The sequence below is a fragment of the Moschus berezovskii genome, chromosome 14 (assembly GCF_049115385.1).
Source record: "Moschus berezovskii isolate FMDL1 chromosome 14, NW_MosBer_1.0, whole genome shotgun sequence".
Taxonomy (NCBI): Eukaryota; Metazoa; Chordata; class Mammalia; order Artiodactyla; family Moschidae; genus Moschus; species Moschus berezovskii.
The window spans coordinates 67,440,836-67,458,903 of NC_142473.1; the positions used below are offsets into that span (position 1 = coordinate 67,440,836).

At 50.7% G+C, this 18,068-nt stretch overlaps 1 protein-coding gene across 4 annotated transcripts in view; it reads right to left on the minus strand.

The window, feature by feature from the left end:
* The window catches only part of WT1 (WT1 transcription factor), a 48,586-nt gene extending 31,929 nt beyond the window's left edge, over positions 1 to 16,657 (minus strand). For 3 of the 4 annotated variants that reach the window (XM_088843222.1, XM_088843221.1, XM_055423786.2), the window contains exons 1-3: positions 15,921 to 16,657; positions 10,241 to 10,363; positions 9,710 to 9,812 (exon numbers count right to left, since the gene is read on the minus strand). In XM_088843222.1, the coding sequence (XP_088699348.1) occupies positions 9,710 to 9,812; positions 10,241 to 10,363; positions 15,921 to 16,365 (671 nt within the window). In that variant the 5' untranslated portion in view covers positions 16,366 to 16,657. The remainder of the gene's footprint in view (positions 1 to 9,709; positions 9,813 to 10,240; positions 10,364 to 15,920) is intronic. The other variant, XM_088843220.1, reaches the window with a different exon arrangement.
* Between the last annotated feature and the right edge of the window lie 1,411 nt (positions 16,658 to 18,068).

Below are 18,068 nucleotides of genomic sequence, written 5' to 3' on the forward strand. Positions count from 1 at the left end.
CACACACAGCAGAAAGGATGTGAGAACAATTTGGAAGCCTTTAAAAAACCTTACTAGAGCAAACACTGAAGTTTCTAAAGAGGTATTAAACCTCTGAAGGGAAGAGGCTAAAGGGAGTGAAACTTTGAAAGGCAACACAGGCTGGATAGCTCAACATTAAAGTTAAAAGCCTGGAGCAGAAAGTAGAAAGACAGCAGATTAATTATTCGTGAAAAGGCCATTAACTTGTTTTAATCAAAAGGATAAGTATCATGTGGATTATGAGGGCCTGAAAAGTCAAAGAGTGATGGGTGATGGATGGTCTAATACTCAAGGATGTGACAAGCAGAAGAAAGAGGATGATAAACTCTAAATACAACTCAAGGAATCATTCTCTATAAATTTTATGGTCATGGTATAAGTCAAAGGGAGTTTTTTTTCAAAGGCCCCAACCCAGACCTTTATTATATAAGGGAAAACAATGGCTGATCATTTACATTACGACCCCAAAGGAAAACTGTATCACCATATAAACCAACCAAAATTATTCTCTTGTTTTTCACATACAACTTTTAAAACCATATTTATTGCATATGTCTTAAAACACTTCTCTAAATGCATTATAGAAGAGCTGTCACATATATTTCCTAAAACAACACTCTTCTCAAAAGTATCCTGCATGGCACAACTCAACATCTTTATTACATGCTTTTATTTTTACTAATTCATTAATTTAATATATATCTCCTTCCTAGAAAACTAACATACCAACCGATCACCACAAATCTCCTAAATAGCCAAGTTCTATTAGGGATACATTTATTCCTGAAGTAAAATGGTTAATTATGAAATTTGAGACCCAGGAGATGAATGGTTTTGTCTGGGAACCTTTGGTCTAAACACATTACAGACCATTTCCATTCCACCTTCACGGCAGAAGGGAAAGAAGGTAATAAGCTTTCAGTATCTAATGTGTGTGATACCAGATCGCAAATTCTGGACAGTCTGCACCTTGTCACCGCATTCCTTTGGGCTGCTTCATCCATCGGGCAGAGGCAACACCAAAGTTTAATTAAGAGATGGTTTTGTCAGGCCAGCCAAACTGGGAACCTGTGGAGGGGTGAGGGAAGTAACAGCATGTATCCCTCGGAATAAATGAACCCTGTGCTCTCTCTCAACATAGCTTGATAAATCACGGTACAGTCCATCTGCCTCTCATAGAATGACTCTGAAAATTATGTGGAACTCCTTAGTGGCGGGCACACAGAATAAGGAGGAAATCAGATTCCAGGAGGGAATTTTACATATGAAATGTGAAGTGACTTCAAACTCCAAGTATGTGTAGTTTCATTAGTCAGTGCCTATCTGGACTCCATCATTCATCCCGGTGTCCAACTGGCTATTATGCTACTACAATATACTACATATCAATGAAAAAAAAAAAGATTAGTTTCTCCAGCAGCTTCTCTGTTCGCAGCAGCGGCTGGTGCTGGTCTGTGCCACTACATTTCGCAATTCCACGAATTCTTGCTGTAAGGCCAGTGTAATTAATTCCTGAAGGACCCCAATTTTTATTAGAAGTGCCAGCCTGCTGCATTTAACACAGGAGAGTTTCTTGAACTTTCTTTGGGCTGACAGTTCATTAATAAGTGGCCTCCTCCACAATCTCTACTGGTTTTTGTTCTCCTGTGCCTTTTCATCAAGCAATCCATTTATTAATCTTGCCATTAATCTCAGCCAACAGGCATTGTATTCCCCAGGCAGCTCTCTGTTTTTGTCACTGATTTTTTAAAAATTGTTCACCAACTAAAATCACTCAGCCCCGGTTGACAATTTTCCTAGGTCCTACTGGGATTGGGATCTTTATGAAATTATTTCATTCTTGCATAAGAGTAACAACACTGTAATTTTCAAGAGGTCTGAGAAGCAGGATGAGTGACAGGCATTTACACATATGGGTCAATGAGTCCCAAATATCTAACTTTATGATTCTGGAATTTTCTCACAGACTTAAAGAATAAGTCCAACAGATCCTAAAGAGAAAATAAGTTTTTAAGTACATTTTCTTGGCCCCCAGAAAGCAAACCTTCTTAAATACAGAATCTCTGCCTTATATATGTATCTTCCTAGTGGGGGCTTGAAAATCCTCTCGACTGCACTACTTAATAGGTAGCCACTAGTGAGACATGGGTGTTTAGAACCTGAAATATGGAGAGTGCCACATACTGAAATAAGAGTTGGGCTTTTAGGGTTAAATAGAATATTTTTAAAATTTTCTGTTTCTAATTTTTTAAATGTGGCTACTGGTAAACTTCAAGTTAAGTAGATGATTTGCATTATGTTTCTACTGAACAGAGTTCCTCTGTAAGTTTTAGGACCTTGAGCAAATCATTTCAAGTCTCTGCACCTCAGTTTTCTCATCTGTTAAATGGGAATTTTAATCTCAATCAGTCTAACTTTACAAGGATGTTGTGAAGTTCTAACAATAACTCTTTCAAGACTACACAGATAAAATATTTCACTTTTTCTCATCCATCAGATTTTGTACAGTACACTCATACATCACCAATATTCATCACAACAACTCTGTGAGGCAGGCATAATTATGACTGCCTTATGGTCATCATTTATCAGAGGAGGACTGAGGCTCAGCGACTTGCCTAGTGCTGACCTGCCTGATGCCCCCACCTCCACCCTGCCCTGCCCCTGTAATGGCTTCGTGGCATTATTTGAACTCTGAGCCTTGTTCTCTCACTGCTATTTAAACAACAGTAAAAAACAATATGATAACAGTACAGACAGGAGTCTGGAGGTGAAAGAGAATAGTGTGCCAGGGTCCCAGGAGGACCCCCCACTTCTGGATTTCAGTAGTCCTGATAGTTCAGTCTGCAATTCCTCTTAAAGGAGAGAAGGTGAAAAGAGCCAAAGGAGAAGGGCTTTCAGAAAATTCCCAAGCAAAAACCAAAACACAAACAAAAAAACCAAATAGATTTCCTGAGGCTGGCCATAGAATCAGAGCACAATTTTAACTACATCCTGCCTTCTGCTGGCCGGGGCGCCTCAATGGCTCAGTCAGTTTGGCTGGCACCATCTTCCAACTGGAAGTCAATGACAGTAATAACAACAGCTGCTGCTGGGAGAGGACAAAATGTGAATCTGAGCTAAAAATACCAGGCCCAAGCTCTGATCTCTTCAGGCGATTGGTCAATACCCAGCTCTCATCATGAAAACCCACAGAAAGAGGAGCACCAGTTAAGGAATATATGACCCCTGGCAAACAAAGCATCTAATTACTAAATAACCACTGTAGGTGTCGACCACCTCATTCCCAGAGGAGACCAGATAAGCAAGTGGTTTGGCTCACAGGGACCACAGTGGTCACGCAGGCATTTCAGCTCCACATATAACTCTGTCTGCTTGGAAAGGAGCTCTGAAATTGCCGGCTGCCAAAATATATTCCAAAATATATGGTCATGGTGTCTTTTATATTTTCTTTTAAGTAGATCTTGAAATTAAAAAAAAAAGTCACCGGTTTCCTATGTAAGAAATGTTTGAAGTTGGAAGCAAGGGAGAGAGGAAAGAAACTTCTATAACTGGGATTAATGCAAGCTGGAGTAAAATAAAAGGAAGTCAGTCCTAGCAAAAAGGGGAACTTAAAAGGAAATCAGTAGTAGATCATATAGAGTTTGTTTTGGCCTGGACTGCAGGATTACTGAGTTCTCGACCTCTGCACGAAAAGAAAGGAAGAGAAAAGCTCTCTGCTATTATCTGGACCAGAACTCCCTCACTCTTCAAATGCATGTGTAATTCAAGTACATTTTCATCTTTAAGTGTGTTTAAGTATATTCAGAAGAATGAGGTAGAAAAATTCTTTTTACCACTGGAATGGGACTGCCAAAGACTGATTAAGACCGGAGTTGCCTCTGCCAGATGGTTGTTGTTGTTTAGTCACTGAGTCGTGTCTGACTCTTTGTGACCCCTCGGGCTGTAGCCCACCAGACTTCTCTGTCCATGGGATTTCCCAGGCAAGAGTACTGGAGTGGGTTGTCATTTCCTTTTCCAGGGGATCTTCCTGATCCAGGGATCAAACTCACATCTCCTGCACTGCAGGCGGGTTCTTTACCACTGAGCCACCAAGGAAGCCCCTGCCAGATGGTTATCAGCTGGCAAACCAGCAGCTTGGTGGAAGAAAAGTGTTTCCCGGGGTAAAAAAAAAAAATTCCCAATAAGAAAAAAGCACATGTAAGTGGCATCTGTGCTCAGAATTCATGTTCCCAGAGTTTTCTGTAATAGCTTTGCCCCACACTTCTACCTGATAACCAAGGCCCATGCACAAAGGCTGCAGCCAAATTTCCACACAGACCTTTTCCTGCGCTCTTCCCTTCAAGGCGCCATGGAGGCGGCCTGTTCAATAATTTCTGCCCAGCAGGCCATGGTGAATAATCATTTTACAGTCAATCTCTTGGTATTGTCATTTCTTTCTAGCTCACCAGTGTACCAAAGAAAAACCCACCGGGGCTTTAACTTCTATTCATAAACACTTGATCAGCACAAAAGTTGCAGGAATATTTGAAACTAGGTTTTTCCTGCTCCCTGGAGACAAGTTCAAGTCAAACCTTTCTTTGATAACACTGCCCACCACCCTGGAAACCATTTCAGACTTTCTGCCTTCATGTATACCTATATGGGAAACAAGTATTGTCTTACATGAAGCTTGCACAGCATATAAAGTATTTGTAGATGTACATGTAAAAAAGAGACATTATTAATTATGATTTTATTTCTTCAGGTGAGAGCTCTTTTCTGATTTAATTCTACATTGAAGGCCAACCTAAATGGCAGATCATATACTTCCCACTGACTGGATTCCTCAGAAGCTCTATAAGCTGCTAGAAGCTTCTCTCACATGAAAGACAATCTGTATGGTAATAGACTCCACTTCTATTTGAGTGGAGTCCAATAGTGGAGTCCACTTTCACTGTCAACTTCATCACTGGTGAATCGTCACCATTCAATCAAAAATATTCAAATCAGCAACTACTCCTGCATTTGAAGTTTTACCTGACAAGGGGCCAAAGGAAATAAGCATTCTCGTTTAAATTGGTAGCCCAGTTACTAAAAATGGATATGGAAACCTAGTAAAAGAACGAAATGAAAAGGAAACTATAATGTCTAAAAAGATTAGTGCATGTGGGAATATTTTTCAGGCCCAAAACTCCTTTTCAAAGTAGCTGTGAGAATCAACCCATGAAATGGGCATGGTCAAGGACTACTGGCTTTAAGGGACTCAGCAAGCAGCAGGAGAGAGGGGACTCATGGAAGAGGATTCAAGGGAAATGAGTAGGGAAAGCCCTGCTAGCTGCCTGTTGTAGGTCAACATCAGGAGAAAACTGTGCTTAGTGGGGTTGGACTTCACTACTTCTTCCCCTCATAGGAGCATGGAGGTCCCACCTTCCCTGAGATCTTGCTCTGGGCAAGCACAAATCAGGGTGGCCCTGGAAGCTGTTGCTCCCCCTGGGTCTGGATGGATGAAGAGAAAGGTCTCTGCCCTTTCAGAGTGTTTCTTTAGGAGTCTGGATTGAACTTCAGTAGTTCTCACACTGGTAAAGGCAAAGCTGGAGGAGTTTGGAGTTTGAAAGGCGGAGGCTTTGTAAGTTAAAGACTTTTTGGAGTGAAAGCTCAAGTTAGCTCTTAAAATACTCACTGATGAAAATACTGCCTCTGATCCACAGAGCAATTTTGATTGAAAACTATGGGTAAAATGAAAGGATAATGGGGTTTCTTTCACAGATGTGAGGAATAAAGACCTTCCTCGAGCAAGATCTAGGGCAGACAGCACCTTTGGAAAGGAAAGGGGCCCTTAAGCATCAGGATAGGCAGCCAAGTGCCGGGAGAGAGGATGGATGCCAGAGCCTCACACCTGTTTTGTCCCATACTGTATCTCACCAAGCAAATTCACCTCCAAGGGCCTCAGTTTCCTCCCCTGCATAACCTACTTACTGCCTATCTCAGAGTTTCAGATTAAATTTAAGTCTTACATTTAATTACAGATTAAATGTAAAATTAAGTGCTTAGAATGGTTTCGGGAGGTAGTAAGCTTATGTAAGCATTTGCTCTTATCAAATATTAGCAAAGGTGCTATATAAGGGGAATATTTCAGGTGGAGGACAGTGAGTGACCTGGAATCCCTGTGGGCTTTAAAGACAAGAGAGACTGAGAATCAAATCCTAGTTCTGATTCTCATTGCTAGGTAACTTGAGCAAGTTACTTCGAGTCTCTGAATCTCTCGCCTCTTCAGCAGAGTGGGGATTGGAGTACCGACCTCAAAGGTAATTAGAAGAATTAAATGAGTCAGTTGAGCGAAGCACGTAGCACAGTATGCCACAGCATAAAATATGCAATAAAGCCTAGCGATTATGTAATCGGGGCTCGAGCTTTCACCTGGCTATGATCGTTGGGCTCCAGAAGGACTGAAATCTGGCTCCAGAATCCTTAGTGACCTTCAGAATAAACTCTGCCCACCCGCAATATTTGGGGTGAGGGGGGCAGAGAAGGATGGAGAAAATCATCTCTTAACACTTTCCAAAAGTAGACTGGGGTCATTTTTTATTCATTGCTCATCACATCGGTATACAGCTGTACCTCTTCAGATTTATGACCTGAAAGAGAGGAGTCACTTTACAGTTCTCTCCTAATAGAGAATTTTGACAATTTTCTCAAAGCAAATTCACATTGTGTAGTGCTTATTTAATGTCATGTGTATATACCAAATACACTAATCCCAGACTAAATCCAAGACTGGGGAGACAGAAGCAGCTTTGGAAGGGCAGGGCAAAGAGTCTGGCAGGCTGCCTTAGCAAGTGCAACAAGACAAACAAAATACAAGCAAGCCTTTCCCAGGAGGTCCCAATTTTAAGACAGAAAAGGGAACAGAGCCAGGGACCAGTAGAAGAACCACTGAATATCTAAGTGATTAAAGTTTAGTTGTATTTCCTATGTTTTTCAAAAACTGTGTTCACAAAAGCATTTAAATAACCTTTCAAACTTTTTCAGAAGTAGGAAAGAAGGAAATGACACAACAGGAGTAATGTGGATGCACATATCCTAAAACATCCCTAGACCTGTACACCCATCATTACTGCAGGGGAAGTATCTGGTTTTTGAAAGGTGATTAGAAATATTGTGAATTTAGGGTGGAAAGCTTCAAAGACTCAGGCAGCACCAACTTCAAGGGAGCAAACTTTTCCTACAGGGGGTCACAAATTTTTTTTCAGGAGATGTTATTACTTAGAAATTTTTCTATAACAAGAGAAAATGGTATTTTTATGACACTCATACAAAAGTGAGCAAAGAAGTTCCAATTATGTAGAAAGAAGAAATGGATAAGCAAATAACTCTGAAAGATGAACCTGACAAAAGTGCTTTATATAGCAGCCAGTTAGAAGATGGATTAGAAAATGTGAAATTTTTATGTATAAAATGCAATCCAAGTGATTTTTCCTACTTTCATAGCAACCACAAATTCAGCCCTAAGTCAAAATCACCACAGGGACTCAGTTTGGAGAACTGCTGTTAAGCCAGAGGCTGTGATCACTTTATCCCTGACTCCTTTCTAGGCTGTTCAGTACCTTCTTAAGAGACCCACAGGGTGGACTTAGGCTTGGAAGACGGGGGAGTAAGAAATGTGTGTAGTTGTGTCACTACTGAACCAGACTCCAAAGCCCCCCAGTCCCCAACCTCCAAGGAGGTATCCCAGCCCATTTAAACAGCACCCATTCCAGCATCAAGGTCTTCCTCTCTGCGTGGGGTGAGGCATCAACCAGGAGCCAAGGAGGAAGGACTGGGCCAAGGTCATCCCATCAGGAACCATTCCAAAACCCACCCCACCCCAAGGCTAAAATAAGAGCAATGCCAATCTGGAAACAGGCAGAAGCAGCTCCTTAAAAACGATGTCAATGATCCCACCATCTCAGTTTTGCTTGGGGAGGTGTTTTACAACAGAGATTTCAGATTCTGTACCCATTCCAGTGAGCTGAACCACCAAGGGCAAGTGCAGAGATGTCTGCCAGGAGCAGATCCCTGAGTCTGCTGCACCAAGAACAGAACTGGGTTCTGCCAGCTAGGGAGGGAGACAGGAGGGTGAGAAGGTGTGATCATTCAATCTCTACCTGGGCAAGTGTTAGTAGCTCAGCCGTGTCCTGACTCTTTGCTACCCAATGGACTGTAGCCCACAAGACTTCTCTGTCCATGGGATTCTCCAGGCAAGAATAGTGGACCGGGCTGCCATGCCTTTCTCCAGGAGATCTTCCTGAACCTGGGCAAACTGCATGCTTTTTTTTTTTTTTTTTTTCTGCTCTCTCTATCTTAAGAAAAAAAAAAATCTAGTGGAGGTCGGGCTTAAAAAAAGAAAAAAAAAAAAAAAACGTGATCTTGAATCCAAGATCAGATTAGATATGCCGGATTTCCCCAGTAAAAAGGAAAGGTTTCCGAAGTCTGTGTACTCTAGGCCTAGAGAAGTAGGTGGGCTGGACCCGGTCCCTCCCCAGGATGGGAGAATCAGACCAGTGTCCCAGGCTCGGTTTCCTAAATACTGCGGGGCGTTGGGGTTGGGATGAGCCGCTGCGAGCTCGTAAACGAAGACCCCTTCCCCTCCTCCACCTGTGGGACTGGAGGGCCCCCAGGCGCGGCCATTCCTTCCACCAATCTCCCAGGGCAGGCGCTTTTCCTTCCTTCATTACCTCACTACCTCCTTCCCTTGACGTCAGCCCCGGGTCTTCCAGAGGAGGGGAGGGAAGATGGAGATGAGTCTGGGGCAGTCGGTATCAGGATCCCCGCAGCACCGAGTCGGGGGTAGGGGTGGAAAATGAGGTAATGCGCGCCCAATCCCCGGGCTCAAAAGGCCGCGAGCGGCCACTTCCCTCCCGGCTCCGGCGGGTGTAGTTACTAGGCAACCCTATCGGCGACGCGGGATGCCGGCCAAGTTCACCCAAAGTTGAAGAATAAATTTGGGGGAAGAGAAGGTGGAGGGTGGAGCAAGCGCCGAGGAGGCACGAGGGGCAGGAAAAGAGCCTGGAGGGAGAAGAAGCTGGTTTTCCGCCTCCCGGTAACAGGAAAAAGGGCGGGCGCGGACTGGAGCTGTCTCCCCGGAGGCACCGCAGCCGCCGGCCTGCAATCCCGCACCCAGTCCGAGGTAGCGGGGCGCTGGGGAAGACGCCCCCAGGGCGCTGCCGCACCCGAGACTCTGGGGAACTGGCGTGGGGAGAAGGGGGGTGGTGGCCCGAGTGTACGCGCCCTCGAAATGGTCCCAGAGAAGGCTGGCGAGTGTGTCCAGCGCGCGAGGAGGGGGCTGGAAAAGGGAGACAATCTGGCTGACTGGGTGGGAGTGGACCCCGTGTTTAATCCCTGATCCCGAGGAGGTTGAACTCCTCCTAGCAAAGAGCCCTTACCAAAAAATAAAATCCTCAAAGTTCTGCTCTTCAGCTCCAAACAGTAACCGCCCTCATTGATATCCAAACTAAGACCATCAGGAGACCGGGAAACCTACGTCTTTCAGATAGAAGCCAAGAGATGGGCTTTAATTTGCTTCAAGGAGCCCAGGGGGTTCGAGGCGCCCGTGGCCTCCAGGACTCGCAGGCGGGGCTGCCCGGCGGCGGACACTCCAGGGCCCGCCAGCTCGAGCGCCCCCTCCGGGGTCGCGGGGACCCAGACCCGGTGCGGAGCGCCTTCCTACCTGCTGTAGGGCGTCCTCAGCAGCAGGGCCTGGCTGCCTGTGCAGCTGTCGGTGGGCGTGTGGCAGCCGTAGACTGGGGGCGGCACGGAGTACTGCTGCTCCCCTGCAGAGAGCCAGGAGAGCGGAGTGAGCGCGCGCTGAGGGCTGGGGGTGCAGGGCTGGGAGTGCGGGGCCGCGGGCGGGGGCTGGGCCCCCAGGCTGTGCAGGGTGCACGGGGGACTGGATGCGGGGTCCGTGCCGAGAGAGGGGTGTCCAGATCACAGCGAGCTAAGCTTCTCCCTTTACCTTCTTTTAAGCAGTCACCGCACAGAACACGGAAAAGACCCCCTGGACATTCGCAGTCTAGGCGGAGTGGAGCTAACATACTTGGAGTGGGGGGAAACAATCTTTTCTTTTGAGATTAGGTTATTTCTAAAATTCTTCTAGGTGTCCTCTTCTCCCTTCCCCAATTTGCTGTGGGTTGGAAATTCCTGGGGAGGCAGGGGTGGCATGGAAGAAGGGGAGAAGGCCCCCACCTCCACCCCGGCTTACCCAGCGAGCCCTGCTGGCCCATGGGGTCCTCGTGCTTGAAGGAGTGGTTGGGGAACTGCGCGGCGTGGTGCGAGGGCGTGTGACCGTAGCTGGGCGTCCCGTCGAAGGTTACCGTGCTGTATCCTGCGGACCAGGCCGAGAGAGAAACAGCGTCAGCGGGGAGTCAGGGACCCTGTGAACCAGCAACCGGGCGAGGAGCACCCAGCCCCGCATTCGGATCCCGCGCCAATCAGCCCCCAGGGAAGCCGGGCCCAGTGTGACCTCGGGACATGCTCCCCGCCCTTTCCCTGGTAAAATCCAGACCTCCCCAGAGTTTTCCAATTTATTTACGCCCTTGTCTTTCACGGCGTCCGCGGCTTCTGCACCGAACCTCGCCAGTATGAAAACTTTCAGCCGCTCGGCGGAGAAAGTCGTTCTCCCCCCAAAACAAAACAGAGCGTTTCTCGCGCAGGGGCAGCGGCGGGCGACCAAAATGGATCTGCTCGGCTGACCCGGCGCTGACGCGGAGCCGTAAATCAGAGGCCCGCGCACCAACTTTCATTAATTACTCGGGGCCAGTTAAACGACCTGGGCTTTAAATGGGGGAGAGTAATTACTGAGTAATGTTATCTGTCTGAGGCTGCGCGACCCGACACCACTGACACCCAAAGCCCTCGGGAAAGCTGGTGAGGGGAAAAAAAGAAGGGGCCTTTCAAGTTGGGCCGGCGGGCCTCGACCCTGCGCCTTCCTCCGTCCTTCCTCGGACCCAGCTCGCGCCCTGCGGATCGGACTGTGACCATCACTGCAGGGGCCGACTTCCTCGCGTCCCAGGCTGGGAAACCTGTTTCAGAGTGTGTCTGACAGTGTACCTCCCTTTCCCTACATGGTACGCACGGGATCCAATGCCTCAGTTTCCCTGCCGAGAAACGAAAGCAATGTCACGGCATTCTTCCCCAGCTCTCCGAAGGTGAGGAGGAAAATAAAACACGTGTTGGTGGTTGAAAAAACGTAGTCTCCTTCTGTGATTACTGTCACCAAAGTACTTGAAACATTTACCCCACTGGCTTCTGCAAAACTGTAGCTGCCTCTGGGGGAAAAGCATCCTCCAGCTAAGATAAGGATCAGTTCTGAGTCCTGAACCCAATGGTGGGGTCCTTTCCTGTGCGCAAGCTCCGTAGTCTCTGAACTGAGGTCCTGGCCAAGTGAGGAATCAGATTAGTCCAGAAGCTCACATCGGCTCCCCGCAGGGCCACTGGGCTGAACCCAGTCCCCCCACCCCGCCCTCGCTGGGCCCCGCCTCTTGCACTGAGCTGAGTGCAACCACCGCCCCCCCTCAATTCTTGGGAGTAGGGTGAATCAAACAACCCCCATTCTCCAACTCTTGCCCCAGGCATGATCAGGGCTCTACAACAAACGTCCCTGAAGACTTAGATTGAACAGTGAAAGGTAATACCCACGTCTTTTAAACGCCCCCACAAAAAAAACAAAACAAGCTTCTACAGTCCACTTCGGGGAGTGTGGTGCCTTATGAGTCGGAGGGAGGGTTGAGCAGGTCTTAAACGAATTGTACAAGTCTCTCGCACCAATTGGCGCCACAGGTTGACAACTTAAAAAGCCACAAGCTTTAGCAATTTGCATGACCCCAAAGGCCTCTATTTCTGGCCTGCTAAGTGGGCAAAGATAACCCCCGGCCCGCTAGCTGTCAGGAGTGGGTGAGCACGCTGGCGCTTCCAGGCACTTCCTTTTGGGAACGGAGGCCGCGCTGTGTTTGAGGCCTACCAATCCGCTGACAAGCGAAATTTGGCTCGGAGCGCCCAGCTTTACAGGGGGAAGGCCGAATTTTGAAAGAACTGCGTTTTAAATAAAGAGGAGAAACAGGAGCGACAAAGAAGTTGTCTCTAGACGAACCGTTCTCCATTCCTGAGCCGGTGGCCGGAGCATCGTGCTGTCCCCGGAGGCGGCCCCCGCCGCCGTCGGTGCGCGGCGAGGGCCAAGGGGTTGCGGGAGGCCGCTCCTGCGTGGATCGCCTCGACTCCGCGCCCCGCGAGGCTCCCAAGGCCCCCCTCCCCGGAAAGGGAGTGCACATCGGTGAAAGTGCCCTCAATGAGGAGGGAAGAGGGCCCTTTAAATTAGAAGCTTATCGGATGCGGGGTTGATCCCCCGTGGTCCCGGGGCCTTGAGCCAAGCGGGGAGAGCGCGGAGGCGGGGGCCGGAGGAGGGACAGCTGCCGGGTAAAGGGGACAGCATGTTCAAAGATTCCTTGTATTGTTACAGGCCTTAGAGGGAGCGGCTCGAGCGGCCAAGGTAGCGCCTTTCCCACGGTTCCTCTCGGCCCGGCAAAGCAGTGCAACCTTGACCGCGTGGAGCAGCGACACTCGCTTTGCGCTTCTCTCCCCCGCCCGCCTCAAAGGAGGAGTCCGGGAACAGCCTGGCCGGCCCGGGCCCCCGAGGGAGCTGACGGGTGGAGGGGACAGCAGGCTCAATCAGGAAGGTGGTCCCAAGGGCTGAAAATGATGACTCCGCAGCCGCGGCCGCAGCAGCGTATGGGGAAAGCTATCTAGCAACGAAATACCCTCTCCAAAGCGACCCGAGAGGGGCGCCCTTGGCCCTAGGGCTGTGCTGGTGTCCCCGTGTGACACTAGGTGGGCCGGTGATAATCAGGTATCCTCCAGGGATAGGGTTCTGCCCGCCAGAGGGGCTGGGTAAATTGCTCAAGACTCTCAAGCAGTCTTCCTCTTCCCTTCCCAAACTTCGCACCTAAGTTTGGGAATGCAAGTGTTCACCCTCCTGACAAATTCCCCAAAGGTCATACAGACTACTGCAGTTCGGTGCCCGTCCAGCAGGGAAGAGGAAATCCATCTCAACAGGGGGGCCAAGATCCCTAGAAACGGAGGTTGAAATAGCCTAGAATGGTCTGGGTTTGAGTCCAGGTTCTGCCAGAGAGAGATCTCCGAGACACCTTATCTCTTAAGAGTTTAGATTTCCTCCAGTGTCAGGTTGTGAGCTTCTTGCAAAGGCTAAGGCATTCTGTCTTAACATTCAGTCTCCAGTGCCTGGCACAGAATAAGTGCTCAATAAATGTTTCCTGAATGAGTATTTATAAGCAAGATTAGAATAGTGGGTATGATATTTAAGAAACTGGGGAAAAAAACCAACGGAGGTATGATACCTTGGAGTGGGGGAATATGCAAGAGTGCCAGCAATTGTCTCCTCCCCTGAGCCATTGAAGGTTGCCCTGCCTAGAGACTGGGATCCAGAATCTTGACTCCTCTCCCCTGGAACTGGCCTTGGCCAGTTGATGGGCTGTGGGGAAGAAATGCTTGCCCTTGCTTTCCCCAACTCAAGCCTCCTGCCAAGACTCTACATTCCTGGGGGAGCTGCATGAAGCCCAGAAATCAAGAGAATAAATCTGAAATCTCAGGGCCCAATCTGATTGCCAACACCAGGGCTGAGCCACGAGTGGCTTCTGACATCCCACCCCAGCTCCCAGCTGCCTAGTGACTCACAGAGACTGAGCAAGCATGACCCCTTATGTTTTTATCACAAGAGAAAACCTAAGCCTAAAGACAGGAACCAGCTTATAGGCTGTGGCCTGGGTCTGTGGCCTCTCTACTGAGTAATTTCCCAGGATGTTGGGGTGGGGGGTGGGAGGGAGGCTATTTTACCTGTTAGTTGTGGTCCCCAGCTCCCAAGCCCCTTTTCTCTTTGACATCTCAGGCCTATCCTCTAGAGAGGAATTGAGATTTTTCCGCTTACATGTAATGCTGGCTGGCTAGGAATAGGAAGCCCACAGTCACAACCCTGAGACTTGAGTTGATGGAATTCTGGGCATCAGATGACCCTGTAGAAGTTTGAACACAAGGACCCAACCAAAGCCACAGAGTCCTGGTTCCAAAAACCCGACAGAACCTAGATGGACTCAAAATGATAATGGTATTTTGCACACAGTGTACTTAAATGGTTTCTAAGGTGTCTTCAAATAGCACACTACCAGAGACTCACCTCATACACCTGCCTGCCAGGCTTGCCCTTTTAGGTCCAACCAAGTTTAGGTGGCTGCTGCCTTCTCTGTTTAGAACCCGGGTTGGGTGGGGTGCCGACTTATGTGGCATAGAACTTCAAACCAGAGTCAGACATAAGGTTGGGGGTCTTAGCTCTCTTACAACATAGAGAAACTGAGATCTGGAGATTTACCAAAGGTTACACCAACGTGCTTATTAGAGGTGGTACGATCAGAGAGCAAGAGTCGGCAATCTTCACTGAGCTGTTCCAATACTCCTTGAGTTCCAAACACTAGTTTTCCTTTACGAAAGACTTAGAGTGCAGGGACCTCATGGGTGGGTTTGAGGTTTTCCGCGGGACATGGATCCCAGATTCCCCGAACGAAGAGAGGAGGGTGGTTTCGGTTTCGCCAGGGCTTCTGGTGGACCAGGTGCTCTCGGCTGGGTGTGAATGGGGTCACGCATATGAAGATACGCGTTTAGAACTTGCGCGCGAAGGCGGGAAGAATACCGCCCTTCTTCCGCGCTCCTTGGGCGCCCCAGCACCTCCTGCAAACAGTACGCACTCTTCTGCTCCCAACCCACGCATTCCAGAAACAGACTAGTCCTAGGCCCGAGCGAATTTTTGCTCTAGGAAAATCATCCGCCCCTGCGTTTTTAAAGCATTTCCTAAAACATCGAATCAACCAGAATTGGTTTAGGTTCACAACAGCGCAGAAGTCTAACAAACAAAATAAAATGCAGAAGTTCGGCGTAATTGATTCTGCTTTGGTCCCTAAGAAAAAGCGGGAGACGGCTCAAGATGAGAAAACCACGGCTGTGTCTCTTGCTGTACGAGGACTGAAAACGGAAAATAAACCTCTCTTTGTTTTAACTTTCAAGTCTTGCAAAAATCTTTCTCCAGCTACGACCCGGGTTCAACGACTAGGAGGCGCCTGGGGCGGGCTGGAAGGAAGCCGGCCCTCTGGCCTCATTTCACCGCCTGTGGTAGAACCCCATAGCGCAGGCTTTGGAATCGGATAAACCGGGTTCTCCTCCAGCCCTGGAGCCCGCGTGGCCGCACCTGACCTGGCACCCAGGAGCTATCCACGTCTACACTACTATACACTGGAGCCAAACGCAAACAGGGACATGAATCCAGGAAAGCCACTGTTGTGTCTCCAGCTCATTCATTTACTCATCCTAGGGCTCCAAGGTACTTATGATGCCTCCATTAGGGCCAGAGGGGCTCCTGGCATTTTTGGCGGGCAGACGCAGCAAGGGCTGCTCACCACGCGCTGGTCCCACTCCGAATCCAGGGTCTTAATACACGAATGCTTGCAGACAGTTTGGTAGTGCCTTAGGCGACAAAACTTCTTCCCGAGGCAGAGCCAGGCATTGCACCGGTTCCCGCTTCCCATCCCAACGGGGAATAGTCTGAGAATTTCTTGGGGTCCAAGGGCCCCCAGATGACCTCCCGGCTCAAGCGAAGGGTCTGGTTCCCCGCCCTGGAGGATGTCAGGAACCCGCGCCGTGGACTTCCTCCTCTCCCTGGGCCTCCTGTCTCCCCCAGCTGCGGCTTCCTCTACCCTCACAGTCCTTGGGGAGACGACCGGGTAAGAACTGTGGTCAGGGAAGGGGTAGGAAGGGGAGTGCCCGCGCGCGGTCAAAACTCAGCCGCCACCGCCCCGCGTGTAGGGGGCGCTCCCCAGCCCGCTTACCCTGGTTGCGAATAGCGGGCTGGCTCTCGAGGCAGCTGGGCAGGTAGGGCGCGTTGGGGAACATCCTGGCCTGCCCGGACGACGCCTGGCTGGGCGGAGGAGGACCGAAGGGTCCGTAGCGACAGGCTCCAGCCGTGCCGGTAAACTGGCCAGAGAAGTGGACGGTGAAGGCGCTCAAGCACTGCTCCTCGTGCGGCTCCGCGCCTCCCCAGCTCGGCTCCTGTTTGATGAAGGAGTGAGGCGGCGGCGGCGGTGGGGGTGGCGGTGGAGCCGGCGGCGGCGCAGGACCGCCCAAGGACCCGTAAGCCGAGGCGCCCGGGGGCGCAAAGTCCAGCACCGGCGCCCACTGCGCCGCGCCGCTCACAGGCAGGGCGCAACCGCCGCCGCCGCCCAGCGAGGGTACGGCCGGCAGCAGCGCGTTCAGGTCCCGCACGTCGGAGCCCATCTGCTGTGACTCAACCCCGGGCGCTCCCCGGGCCCTCCGGCTTTGCAGACGCTCGGCGCTCGACTCCGCCTCGCCTAACTTGGCCCAGATGCCTTCCGGACCCCGGATCCCCGGCAGCTGGGGCTGCTGAAGGCACCCAGGCGCGGTCCGGAGCGTGTGCGAAGACGCCGGCTCCGGGGCACACGTGGACGCCGGCTCTTGCAGCAGAAGGAAGTCCAGGATCGCGGCGAGGAGGCGGCGGGGCCCCGGCTCCTGGGCTGTCGTCCGGGCTCTGGGTGGGTGGGTGAGTGAATGAGTGGGAGGGAGGGAGGGAAGGGGGGAGCGGATAGGCGGTCGAGTTGCGAGAGCCCCCGGGTGTGGGCGCTGCCTTGAACTCCTTACCCCAGCTGCCTGGCTGCCCCCAGCTTCTCAAAGCTCAAATAAGAGGGGCCGGCGGCGGGGGAGGAGGAGGAGTCAGGAATCTCGGCGGCTCCATTCACACCGCAGCCCTAGCGGATCCAGGCAGGGCGCGCGACTCCTTGGGGGCGTCCTCGCCGTGGGGGTGGGGGGCGGGCCAGAGGGAGCGTCCCTCTCAGAGACACCCTCCTCTCCTACCCGCCACGCGCTCTCCGCTGGCCTGTGGGACACAGGCCTCCCCCCACCTCCCCTTCTCGGCCTTCGCGAGTTTGGGCGCCTCGGGGCCCTGGCGAGCCGCTCCAGGTGAGCAGGGAATGTCCCCCCTGCATCCCTGTGTCGTGAGGGTGGGGATGGGGTTGTTTATCGGGGAGGGCGGGTTGGAGGGAGGGGCAGGGGGCTCCACGAGGGCGGGAACTTCGGAATAGCTGCAGAGAACTTTTCTGGACTTCAAAAAGGCGGATTCCTTGCTTTGCGCCCGCGAGTCCGGCTCTTGCTTCTAGAACCGTCAGACTGGACTGGCGGTCATAATCTCAAGAGTCACTGGGGAGTGGGGTGGCTTTTTGTGGATTCCAGAGGCCAGATTCAGGCGTAGGTGGGTGACCTGGAGGTTGCATCAATTGTAATAAACGGAGCATAATTCCATTGACTGGTGACATGGTGAGGTTTGCGCCCAGAGAAGGGAGGTTTCCGCGTACCTGAAATCGGTGCCAGCGACATTTTACCTCCGTTTCTAGTGAGGAGTACCTAACTCTTCGACGGTGAACCCGGGAAAACAGAATGGCGGCTAGTTTGGGAGGAAAGAAAACCCTTAGGGAAATGCCCAGATTCCGCTCGGAGAATCCTGGCGCCGAGTGTGGAGGGTAGGGGGTGAGGAAAGTTTGGATACGAAATCCTTGGAGGTGAGATTGGCTCCCGGAGCGGCTCCTGCTGAGCTCTGCCTCCGCTCATTCCAGTCGGGAGTACCACCCTGGATGCGCGGTGACTGCCCAAGAAGCACAAGCCAGGTTAAGGGGACGGAGGAGAACCTCAAGCGGCCCAAGGCAGGGTTCTTACTGTTGGGAGCTCCCAGCGCCTGGCGCAGCCAAATCAGGTTCCTGGCTCTACCTAGTCATTCTTTGGGAGTCCCGCGCCCCAGAACAGGTGTTTGAGGTTTTGTTTAGTTTTGTTGGTTTTTCTAAAATAGTCGGCTTCTATCGGAAAAAAGACCCTAGGCTAGAAGCGCCGGGACCTGGATTGGAGTGCGCTTCAGGGGCGCGTGGAAACGCCCAGGAGGCAGCGGCGACGGCGCAGCCTGGGACTGCCAGGAG